At 37.6% G+C, this 13226-nt stretch overlaps 1 protein-coding gene across 8 annotated transcripts in view; it reads left to right on the forward strand.

The window, feature by feature from the left end:
* PATJ (PATJ crumbs cell polarity complex component) overlaps positions 1–13226 on the forward strand; it is a 341090-nt gene that overhangs the window by 63237 nt on the left and 264627 nt on the right. For all 8 annotated transcript variants that reach the window (XR_004623211.1, XM_034653499.1, XM_034653506.1 and 5 more), the window contains 3 exons: positions 1054–1188; positions 6840–7001; positions 10656–10787. Coding sequence is in view for 7 of the 8 variants with exons in the window: in XM_034653499.1 (XP_034509390.1) it covers positions 1054–1188; positions 6840–7001; positions 10656–10787 (429 nt within the window). In the remaining variant the exon portion in view is untranslated. The remainder of the gene's footprint in view (positions 1–1053; positions 1189–6839; positions 7002–10655; positions 10788–13226) is intronic.

The following is a 13226-nucleotide window of genomic DNA, read 5'->3' on the forward strand; positions in this document are numbered from 1 at the left end:
ACACTTAACCGCTGTGCCACCCAGACGCCCCGGGGCTAGAGTTTCTTAACCCTTGACTCATATCTGAGCCCATACGAATCCTTCTAAGCCAACAGCATCAGTCCTAGGATGGAATAATAATTGCCTTCCTTATTGCATAGCCATCCTCCCCCAACTGGAAATTGTTCTCACTTAAGTTGGTGACATGGAAAAGGAGTTCTTGAGTGAGGCATCATTTTTCACAGATTAGTTCAAAAAAATATTTAATGAGTCTGTGTTTAGTGCCTGGTACTATTATAGGGCCTGAGGTTATAAAGAGAAAATATAGACTTTGCATTTAAGCAGGGGGAACAATCAAGAAAATAGAAATTCTGGGGCGCCTGGGTGGCACAGCGGTTAAGCGTTTGCCTTCGGCTCAGGGCGTGATCCCAGCGTTATGGGATCGAGCCCCACATCAGGTTCTTCCGCTATGAGCCTGCTTCTTCCTCTCCCACTCCCCTGCTTGTGTTCCCTCTCTCGCTGGCTGTCTCTTTCTCTGAAGAATAAATAAATAAAATCTTTAAAAAAAAAAAAAAAGAAAATAGAAATTCTAAACACAGTAGGTTGTGAGCTGTGATTGAGATCTGTACAAGGTAGCCTTGGACCCCAAACAGGGGCACATTAACTCAGATATCAGGAAGGACTTCCTGGAAGTGACACTTCCTTGGTACTGAAGTGTGAGTGGAGATTAGGTAATAAAGAGGAACTAGAATGTTCTGGGAGATGGGAAGCCTGCAGAAAAGTGAAACCTAGAATCCGTACTGGGAACTATAGAAAGTTTGGAATGCCTGATGCTTAGAAATGAAGGCAAGACTCCATCCCTAGGGAATCCGAAAGGAAAAGAGGAGTGAGAGCAAGAAGACAGATTACTCATATTTTATTAGTGGCAAGTTTTCCCATTATTGTCCTCTGTTGGGATCTTGATGATCTGATTCAAGAGGTGGGGATTTCATGTCAAAATAATACTTGATGGAGGATTAACAGCTGGCTGTGTCCTTGTCACGTTTAAAGTTATTGTTTTGTATTTTGCTACAGCTGCTGCCCATTCACACCCTGAGGCTTGGCATGGAAGTGGATTCCTTTGATGGGCACCATTATATCTCTTCAGTTGCTCCAGGTGGTCCTGTTGATACATTGAACCTCCTGCAGCCAGAGGATGAGCTTCTTGAGGTAAAATTTCTGAGAGATAAAAGACACAGGACAGGAATTTCTAAGTTGTAGGAAGATGTATTTTTACCAGAAATGCACTGAATTACATTATTGCCAGTGTAATGTGAACACTTACATTGAAAAATACTTGGGTACTATCCTTTCAAGTATACAACATGGTATTATTAACAATAGCCCCCAAATTGCTCTAAGAGTAGATCTCAAATGTTTTTACCACACATACAAAATGGTAAGTAACCATGTGCGGTGATGAATGTGTTAACTAACTTAATTGTGACAGTATTTTACAATATAGATGTATGTCGAATCATCACACTGTACACCTTAAACTTAATGTTTTGTGTCAATTTTATCTGAATAGAACTGGAGAAAATGAAATAAAATAAAGGCAAAGAAAAATATAGCCTATGTAATGATAAAGAGAATAGATAATATGCTTTCAGTTCATTTTCCCCATCTTTTGGGACTCCTGAGATGTTCTTTCAAGTGCTTACTTAAGTGATTGAGAAAGAAGCTAATGTCTTGTTTTAGTTTAATAGCAGAATTAGGATTTTTTTTTTTTTTTAGCAAAATTCTGTTTTAAGAGACAAATCCCTATCCCTTGTTTGCAACATGTAGTCACATTCACTTGCAGGTTTTATTGGTTATTTCTAATAAGAATTAGGCTAGCTGGATGACCTCAGGCTTATGTATTGCTGACTGGTATTCAGACTGTTTCCTTGGGCCTCACTTCTCCAACATGGCAGCCTCTGTGGGCTCACTCAGGCTCCCCAGCCTGTCTTCAGCTAGGGCAATTCTAGAGCGCTTTTGCTGTGACATAACGTTCTTGAGAGATTTTGTTAGATTGGACAGTCTTAGAGCTAACGTAACGAACAAACAGCATTGAATCCCCTAATTTTACAGACAGGAAAATAAGGCATTGATTTCCCCCAGCTTTATATACTCATAGCATGATGACTTTAGTTCATGTTTTCTACCTCCCATTTCACTGTTTTTTTTTTCAAATACACTACTTCCTAAGCTCCTAAAAAAACAAATGTAGGGAGTGGTCAAACTTAAAGAAGGCTGTGTAAAAGAGGGTTCTGCCAAGAGTTAGGAACCACAAGAAGCTCTAATTTGGGTTTAATAAAATGAACCTCGTAGCCTTAGCCAAGATTAGACTCCCATGGGCCTTGATTTTAGAGATGTCTTTCTAAAGTTGATGTTTACTCAAAGTGAGATGACAAGGATAGCAAATAGGGTTGTTGTTGGGTGCAACTGCATTTTTGAGTTGTGTCCAGCCACCTAGAGAAGTATGTTGAGAATTCTGGGCTGACTTTTGAGGTCAAAGGGAAAGCTGCCATGACTAGTTGTTAAATTTTGTCATAAGCATAGGACGGCTGGATGTGGGAGTCCGGTTTTAAACTGTAGATAAGTGGCTTATTTTTAGAAGTGCTCAAGGAATCCTACTGGGATGTTTATTATGGAATAATGCCTTTAGGTTTTACTACATGACTTAGGGGTTTTGTTTTTTTGTTTTTTGTTGTTTTTGGTTTTTGTTTATTGTTTTGGTTTTGGTACTGAGATCATGTCTTTCTCTTTTGATTGTCAGGGCATATACTAGCTTTATGGGTATCACACATGATAATCTGTAGATTGGAGACCATTTCTATAATGTTTAGTTTGTAGGTATTGAGAAAGGAGATATTTTTGTTTGGAGAGAAGTGGAATTTGTAAAAACCAGTTTGATTCTTTTTTTGTGAGAAATACACATGTATTGTATTGTATACCTGAAACTAATGTAATGTAGTATGTCAACTACAGTTTTTGAAAATTTTAATTTCAGTGTAGTTGACATACAGTGTTCTGTTAACTGCAATTAAAAATTATAATAAAATACTTTTTCTCTAAGGAGAAAATATGCATACACAACATTAAAATTGACCATTTTAACCATTTTTAGTGTACAGTTCAGTGGCATGAAGCATGATTTACTAATAGTATGTGGTAGGTGATAAAGAAATAGTGGCAAGTATAGAGGAAGTGTGCATGATCCCAGCCATCAGCTGAGTCCTCTGTGCTTCAGCCAAGCCTAAGATCCCATGGGCCTTCCATCTTATAAGAGAACATGGTATAATAAGGTAGTATATTGTAATTCTTAATTAGAGATTTCTGGTGAAAACACGGGAGATAGGAAGTGAAGCATAGGTTTGAAGTCAGAAGAGCTGCCCCTGTGTTTGAATTTGCCACAGCTTCACAATCTGTCCTCTGACATGTCACTCAACTGTTTTGAGAGTTGTTTTTCATCAATAGATGCCTGCCTCACCATGTTTTTGTGAGAGTCTAGTGGAATAACAGCAACGTAAACTTTATTTTATTTTAAAGATTTTATTTATATGAGAGAGAGCGTGTGCGAGCTGAAGGGGGCAGAGAGGAGCAGAGGGGAAGGAAGGGGGAAAGAATCTCCATCAGACTCCGTGTTGTGTGTGGAGCCTGACCTGGGGTTCGATCTCACGACCTGAGCTGAAACCAAGAGCCCTATGCTTAACTGACTGAGCCACCCAGGTGTCCCTTAAACTTTATTTTTTTAACATACAGTGTTTTATTGGTTTCAGGCATACAATATAGTGATTCAACAATTCATACGCTGTGGTCATCACAACAAGTGTGCTCCTTAATCCCCCTCACCTATTTCACCCACTCTCCACTCACTTCCCCACTGGTAACTCTCAGTTCTCTGTAATTAAGAGTCTCTTTCTTGATTTGTCTCTGTTTTTTTCCCTTCCCTCATTTGTTTTGTTTCTTAAATTCCACTAGTGAAATTGTATGGTATTTGTCTTTCTCTGACTTATTTCACTTCACATTATACTCTCTAACTCCATGTCATTGCAAATGGTAAGATTTCATTCTTTTTTATGGCTGAATAATAGCCCTCTCTGTGTGTGTGTGTGTGTGTGTGTGTGTGTGTATGTGTATACACACACGTATACCACATCTTTTTTATCCATTCCATTCACCAGTCGAATGGACACATGGACTGTTTCCATAATTTGACTGTTGTAAATAATGCTGAAGTAAACATTGCGATACATGTATCCCTTTGAATTAGTGTATTTGTATTCTTTGGATAAATAGTACTGTGATTGATTATAGGATAGTTCTGTTTTTAACTTTTTGAGGAACCTCCATACTATTTTCCAGAGTGGCTGCATTCATCCATGTAAACTTTAAAGCATTATCTCACTGTGAGATCTTGGCAGTATTATCGCTGTGAAAAGGCATAAACAATCTTTATGGGATAAGATGAATGAGGATTGAATGAGGTAATGTAGTGGGACAATACTTGTACAGTATTATGTACTCTGCAAATGTGTATGTGTGTGTGCTTTCTAATCACAAAGCCTGAATAATTAAGACTTGATAGCACTTAAGAGGGTCTCAAGTTGGAGGGCCTAGAGAAATACTGTGAACTCTAAAATAAAAATTGGCTTATTCTGAATGGCCAAATATAGAAATAAAAAAATTTCTTAAGTTATCCAAATAAACTTCCCTGAACCTAAAGAGTGTGTGTGTGCGCGCGCATGCGTGCTCCTTAGAGCTTAAAACCAGAAACACAAATATGCTTTGGGGTTAGAACATTGTGCCAAGTCTCAGCCCAGAGCAGCTATTTACAGCAGCCATAAATCCTCTTAGATAGGAGTTGGTAATGGGAAATGTGACCAATCCCTAAACAGTAGAGAGCAGTGAGGAGGACTACCAGGCTCTGCTGTAATAATTGGAGACAATTCAAATGAATAAATAATGAGCTAAATAAATATTTAAATGTACTCCAAGATAAAAACCTGAAAAGTGATTTTCTAATTTGTTGAAGTAATGTGAAACACAAACTAAGACTTGCGTATGGTAGAATTCTTGGCTTTGGTTGTATCCGCTTGCTTTCTTCTCAGTATAGAGTACTGTGTATTCAGATGATTTGAGAACTTTCTGTGTTTGTGGCACCAGTTGGCACTGGGGACGTGATATGACCAGTGAAGGCTGACTTTCAGTTCTTCCGGGGAAAAACCTATCAGCTGCTGAACTTGCTGTCCTCCGGATCCCTTTCATCAGTCAGAAAGTCTTGGGAGATGATATTGACTGTTCTACCAGGACCAGCTCCCTGGAGCATATATGGGTCTCTTTACTCTGTGGTGGTATCTCTGTAAATAATTAAGAGGCAGAGAGATGGTGTCTGGCCTGATGGCTGAGTGCTTGTATGTTGAGGGCCTGAGAGTGGCTCCCAGCGATGATTGACTTGGGGCTGAGGCTGCTGCTGCTGAGATGTGTGCAACAATCCAGAGGGTCATATTCTCTGAGAATGACAGATTTTGTGCAAAGGTTTCTCCCAGGAAAGTCAGCCCCGCCGGTTATCTGGACATTAGCACGGCACCTGTCAGAAGTTGATGCCAGCCCAGAAATATCTTTAAAACTAATAATGCTACTGAGCCCTCCCAGGAAGATAGGAGTCAGATGTGAAAACATTGGTTAATGCCTGGATTACGTTCATGCCTCAGCTTTTGGGGAGTAGCAGACAGATCAGTTTTTAGGGGCATTGAGTCAGAACTGAGAGAGCTTCTGGAGCTTAAGTCAAGTACATAAAAAATTAGATTTATCTTTCTAAATCATCTTTCGTGCAAAATATTACTGTGCACTAAAATATGAAACTTAGATAATTTTGTGGTGATAAGCATTAAGCATTAGTAAGGAGTAGTTGGTTATCATTTTGTTTTAAGCACGTGGAACACACATCAAACAATTCGAAAACTGACACACATCCTATACTTGATGGCTTTGTGAGCAGAACATGCAAGAATAGAATGGAGGCAAACTTACATGTATTTCTTTTCTGTAGACATGATTTCTCTAGGAAGGTATTAAGCGTCAGAGGGGAAGATGGACCATGAGAGACTATGGACTCCGGGAAACAAACTGAGGGTTACTGGAGGGAAGGTGGGTAGGGGGATAGGGTAACCAGACGATGGGCATTAAGGAGGGCATGTGATGTAATGAGCATTGAGTGTTATATGCAACTGATGAATTACTGAACTCTACATCTCAAACCAATGATGTGCTATATGTTGGCTAACTGAATTTAAATTTGAAAAAAAGTTTATGGCATGTGAAAGAAAATTGTGAAATTGATGCTAAATTTTGACAGCTGAGTATCCTAGATTTTGTTACCTACACATTGTTAATTGAGCAGTTTTTAGCTACAGCCTTAAAATTAGTGTTAATATCTATAGTGGTATTTTTATGAAATGAAAACGCAAAAGGAGGCATTCTTAGGAAGACTAGCAGTGATATTTAGTGTGTTTAAGGAGAGATGTATAAAAGTAGAAGAGAGAATTCAACATTTTGGAGGATAGAGAAGAGAAACAATGGAGGTGTGAAAAATTAGGCAGATCACTTATAACCCTCACACGTCTTAGACTTTCTTCACTGAAATTCAGTAAAGATTTAGTCTTAATTTTTGTACATTTGATTTCTAATGTTTTTAGTTACTACTAAAATAACGTTTAGACCCTTTGTTCATGGGGAAAATAAAGCAATCTGGTTTTTATTTGGATAGATCCATGTGAGCATGGGACTTTGGTTTTTTCTTCGGGGCCTGCTCACTTCTAACCTTGTCTTTCTAGGTCAATGGTGTGCAGCTGTATGGGAAATCTCGCCGAGAAGCAGTGTCTTTCCTCAAAGAGGTGCCTCCTCCCTTTACCTTGGTTTGCTGTCGACGATTGTTTGATGATGAAGCTTCTGTGGATGAACCAAGGGCCACTGAAGCCCCTCTTCCCAAGATGGAGGTACTAACTGAATATTCCGTGGTTCCCAGAGGAGTGAGCATTCATCAAGAATGTCCTGAAGAGTGTGTTTGGATATGAAAGGAGGGGAGAATTTTCCATCTTCTTTTATTTGACTATAGTAGCACTCAAAGGCAAAAATGCGTAGCTTTACAAACCGTTACTTTTCATTTCACATCATAAAACTTTTTTTTCTTCTTCTTCTTCTTTTTTTTTTTTTTTACCTGAAATGTTGGTGACATTAATGTGCATGCCCTTTATTTTAGAGAACCTTTTTTTAGTAATTTCCAGGGCTCATTACTTTTGGCTCCCAGTTCAACTCAGTTCATCTTAAGTTGAAGATATTGGTGAGTGTTGAGTATCTAATGGACTTCCCTTTTTCAGAGCCTTAGAAATATGAAGATCTATGACCAGTTTCAAAGTGAGTAAAAATTGCTGTAAAAGCCTTCAGAAGGTCAGAGAATAAAATAACATTTTCTGTGCTCTTGGTACACTTCTTTTTTTAAAAAGACCATTGTGATTATGAGAACGGTTTTAAGCACGTGCTTTGCCGTCTTATGCCATTGTAACCTCATCTTTTATGCCACTTCCCCTATCCTACTCCCACTCCCCCTTTCCAGACCCTTACAAATTATAATTCCATTAACACCAGTTTACTTATTTATTTTTATATTTTTTAAGATTTTATCTATGTATTTGACAGAGAGCGCAAGTAGGGAAAGCGGTAGGGAGAGGGAGAAGCAGACTCTCTGCTGAGCAGGGATCCCAATGTGGGACTTGATCCCAGGACCCTGGGATCATGACCTGAGCTGATGGCAGATCCTTAACCAACTGAGCCACCCAGGTGCCCCATTAACACCAGTTTAGACACACAGAGCCTTCGCTTTACCTGCTTACGGTGTGAGTTTCAAGATAATCGTGCCTCTACCACTAAATGATTATGTATCTTTGAGCAAATAAGTTGACTTTCTGTTCATACCCTTTTTTTGAAAGTTGGGAATACCTATAGTACTTACTGCCCTCATCAGTTTATGTGAGAAGGAACTGAAGTAATATGTGTCCAACTCTTAGTGCAGTAATGCCTTGCACATGAAAAGTGCTCAGGAAAAGTTAACTATTGCTCTTGACTCCTCCAGTCCAGCCCTCTGTTTCCTGATTTCCTGAAGCATGTAAGAGGCTAGCCCTGTCTTAGGGTCACAGATACTTTCATGTGTATTAAGCTTGCTTTTACAAGAAAACTCAGCTCCCATGAGCAGAGTCATATCTTAAAATTATTTTGTCTCTCATAGTGTTTTTATTTTATACTGGGTGTATAAGAATTGCTTAATCCATTATTAGTGGAGAATCTTTTTTTCTTAACGTTTATCTTTGGTGAAACATATTTCAAGGAAGGAACTGGAATATCACTTTTGTGATTTTTAGTATCTTTACTAAAATTCAATGTGGATGAGGGCTTACCTCTAAAGATTGATAAAAATGCCTTTAATCTCATCTTACAGGGTGTGTAAATCACCCAGCTTGCTGACTCAGTGCTCCCATCTGCCATCCTTTACCACAATGGGTAAACAACAGCTTTGAATTATTCTAAATGTCAACCTTGCTGCCCATTAGTTGATTGCTTTCCATTCTGTAAATACAGGAGTTATGCAGAATTGATTGTATCAAAGTGATATATCTCAGGTTGGACTATAATATCTTATATACCTTGGATGCCTTGAAATTTCTATAAACTTAGGTTTTATAAGTGTGTGTGGTTTCTTAAAATCCTGGCTTTCTTTCCTGTCTTTTTTTTTTTTTTTTTTTTTTTCCATTTATCGCCATATCATCTTAGGTTCTTAAACCTTATCTGGTTAGGGAACTCAGCCAGAATTCTAATGCTCATTAATCAGTGAGGGTATTAAATGCCCCAGTAAAACATCAATCATATTGTATTAGGTATTGGAACTCTACTTTCTATTGGAAGGGATGATGTTTTCTTTTTAAATATCATTTCCTCACATGAGGCTGATATATACAGAGGTTATTGATCCAGAACATCCCACTAATTTCGAGTTTTGTAATTCAAGAACCCCGAAATTGTTCCCATGTTTAGACTCAATCCACCATGGATTGAGTTTTGACTTTCCATGTCCTGGGGGACAGTTTGAGATCTGGACCAACCCTAATTTAAAAAAATTTTTTGTACTTGCTATGGTGCCTTACCCTTCCCTATTAGAGGGGTCTCCTTACTTTGATTTCATTAAATGGATTTTTTTATGCAAGTTACTCAAAATTATGTTCCTAGGAATGACGCACTTTGATTTTGTTTACTAAGAGCACCCAAAGTTTTAAGAAGTCTGTTTTTTAAAATTACTATTTAGTCTGTAGCTTTATTTAAAAAGTTTCAAGGAATGTGCAAAGATGGATGATTTGTTAATGTATTGGACAAATATTTATCAAGCGCCTACTGTGAGCCAGGCTGTATTGTGAGCTGAGTGGATAGCTATTGGTAAACCCACACAGAAGTCTCCATTCTAGCCTCTCATTTTGTTAGTTGCTAGGGCTGCAAAGAAAAAAGAAGATGATCTTTGAGCTTCAGATAGAAGTTCAGAGTATTTTGAGGAAGATAAGTCATATGAAAACACTGTAGAGTGCTATAAATAGTATTAAAGAGTTAAAGCAGCTCTTCTTCTGTGTAGTCAACTCATTGACCTGCTATCATTTAGCTTCCTAGAATTCCCTGTAGCAGTGACTCTCCCCGGAAGGAGGCGAGAGCCTGGAATCGGGGCATTTGAGGGTAAAAAGTCAAGGAAGATAACCAGGGCCTGTGTATTGGATAGTTTTGCCGACTTATGTCCTTCAAGATGAGATTTTCCTTATTTCAACTCAGTGATTTTTTTTTTTTAAGATTTTATTTATTCATTAGGGACAGAGGGAGAGAGAGAACATGAGTAGGGAGGGGGGAGGCAGAGGGAGAAGCCAACTCCTGGCTAGCCAGGAGCCCTGCGTGGGGCTTGATCCCAGGTCTTGGAGATCACGACCCGAGCCGAAGGCAGATGCTCAACCATCTGAGCCACCCAGGTGCCCCTCAGTGGTTTTTTTTAAACCGGTTTTTAGACTTAGACGATTCCTAAGGACTTGGATTTTTTCCACTTTATTTTTCTAGCGAAGTTTTTCTTGAAAACTTCCAGGAGCCAACGGAAGTGGCTTCTCTTGGGCCTTGTCCTGTCCTCTCTCTGTGTTGGCATCTTTCTGTCTCTCACGGTCATGATGAATTCAGGTATTGCTACTTAAATATCTTATAAGCTTTGACTTTGTATAATATTTTCATTTTTTCTTTAATTGCATATTTTTCCTTTTATGCTTCTAATGGGATGACAGAACTCATTGAAGTATAGGAGGTCAGTGTTAATATTTTGGAGGAAGCAGGTACTTTACATTTAAAAAAAATTAACTGTATGAACAGTCTGCATTTTTAAGTACTTGAATTTTCATGGAGATCTTATACTAGAGTGTGTGTGCCCCAGTGCATGCCCCTTCTGAAGATTAAAAAGATAAAGTATGCATGCCAAAGAGAATTCCTAGTTGGAGAGGAAGCTAGGAGATTCCTATTATGTTAATTCTTTTCAGAATTGAAAGGACAGTGTTTTGAAGCATTTATCTTCTTTGGTGTTTCAGGCTGACCACAGTATAGACGTCAATACTGAAGAAGATGATGAAGGGGAATTAGCACTATGGTCTCCTGAAGTCAAGATTGTTGAACTAGTAAAAGATCATAAAGGCTTGGGATTCAGCATCTTGGATTACCAGGTATAAGAATCTATATTGAATTTTTGGAGAGATTTGTTTTAAAGGTATGTGAAGTAGTAATTATTTAAGGCACCCACTAGGGCAAACTGAATGATCTATAATGCTACCATCCAAAAGCAGGTGTCATAATTTCCATTGTTACCCTTGCACTTGGTAGCTTTCTTAGTGAATAAAATGATGGATGATATAATAATTGAACAGTGAGGGAAGCAGCAGTTTTATGCGTATGGATGCTTTTAAGAGACTGGAGTTTGAAGAGTTTTTTTTATTATTTTATTTTATTTTATTATTTTAAAGATTTTATTTATTTATTTAATAGCACAAGAGGGGGAGGGTCAGAGGAGAACCAGACTCCTGCTGAGCAGGGAGCCCGATGGGAGACTCGATCCTGGGACTCCAGGATCATGACCTGAGCCAAAGGCAGTTGCTTAACCAACTGAGTCACCCAGGCACCCCTGAAGAATTTTTTTTATGTGGAGGGATTTTCCTTCCCATTTTTATTGAGATATATTTCATATATCATAAAATTCATGCTGTTTGGTTGTTTTTAGTATATTCAGAGTTGTGCAGCCATCACCACAGTCTAATTTTAGAACCCTTTCATCACCCCAGAAAGAAACCTGTCCACATTAGTCATTCCCAACTCTCATTCTTCTCTCTCCCCTTCACATGAAGGCTTTTATTGTTTTGCTTATCTGTTGATCCCAGTGAGCTTAAATAAATAGAAATGTTCTTGATGAAATTATATATTTATATTTAATACAGAACACATACTATTTATGTGTTTATATGTACTTCAATTATAGCTAAAGTCACTAATGCATTTGGGGGGTTGTGTGTGAAAGATTGCAATAGGACACCTATATGTTGTATCAGTTTACGGGTTTACAGTATTTTTAGACCTTCTGATCATCATGGGGAATTTAAAAATGTTGGCAAAAAACCTCTTCACTTTTAAGATGCATATTTTAATACTTTAGTGCTGCCTAAACACATTGTGGTTTAATAAAGCAAAATGTACTCTATCAAAGCACATAAAATGCCAAGTGATATAAAAATCAATTTTTTTTAATATAATAAGGCGTTCGGGAACAGATTAAAAGAAAAATACTTTGAGCATTATGTAAGAACATTAAATTCCATATTTAAATAGTGTGATTTAAGATTACTGAAATAGATTATTCGTTTTTGCTGGCATATTTCTATGCAGATAACCCTCTCTGTTATTAGAACTTTTCTTTGGAATATTACTGAATTATGATTTGCTGATTGTAAATAATGCATATTTGGGGAAATATTTTTATCAAGAAGTATCAATACTGTAAGATTCTAGAAGTTTCTGTATTGGTTAATATAAGGGCATATAAGGGGGTGGGGTAACTGGGTGGTGGACATTAAGGAGGTCACATGATATAATAAGCACTGGGTATTATATAAGACTAATCACTGACCTCTACCTCTGAAACTAATAATACATTCTATGTTAATTAATTGAATTTAAATTAAATAAAACTATTAAAAAATATAAGGGTATATAAAACATTGGAGGTACCATCTCAATTTTTCTTCCCCAATGTACCCTTCTTATCTACCACTTGGTAAATGATAAATAAGTATTTGTAGAATATTGAATAAAGTTTAGGTTAGCCAAAATTAACTGGAAGTAAATGAACACATTCAGTGAGATTTTTTGTTAACCATTTTGATAATTAGGATTTAGTTTAGAAAACACCTTTCAGGGGCGCCTGGGTGGCACAGCGGTTAAGCGCCTGCCTTCGGCTCAGGGCGTGATCCCGGCGTTATGGGATCGAGCCCCACGTCAGGCTCCTCCGATATGAGCCTGTTTCTTCCTCTCCCACTCCCCCTGCTTGTGTTCCCTCTCTCACTGGCTGTCTCTATCTCTGTCGAATAAATAAATAAAATCTTTAAAAAAAAAAAAAAAGAAAAAGAAAACACCTTTCAGATGAAGTGTTAGATATTCAGCTACATTTCCATTATGATTGGAATCTATAGGTATTTGCATTCTTATTTAATGGTCGCTCTTACCCTCTTAAATGACATTGTGTGCAAGTTTTATATTTTCAATATTTCCCATGTTAAAGCAGAGAAGTGCTTTAGAAATAAAAACAAAAACAAACTTCAGTAAAGGAGAAAAAGAAAAAGTTGGGAGTCCTTAAGAGTTTAACCTCTAGTTTACAGAAGAATTTATATCAGTTCTGAGCTTTTAAAATATGAAAATATGAAAAACATTTTTTCTTCACTGCATTCCTATAGGTATGCCTTTTGAAGCATACTTTGGTTTTTTTAAATTTTATTTTTTTAATAAAATTCTAGGTTTTCCCCCTACCCCTTATCTTCCTCATAATCATCATTACATATACTGACATTTCTGCACAAATAAGTGATTTTGCTGTAAAAGAAGTAATTTACCTTTGTGCT

This window comes from Ailuropoda melanoleuca, chromosome 2 (genome assembly GCF_002007445.2).
Source record: "Ailuropoda melanoleuca isolate Jingjing chromosome 2, ASM200744v2, whole genome shotgun sequence".
NCBI classification, from domain to species: domain Eukaryota; kingdom Metazoa; phylum Chordata; class Mammalia; order Carnivora; family Ursidae; genus Ailuropoda; species Ailuropoda melanoleuca.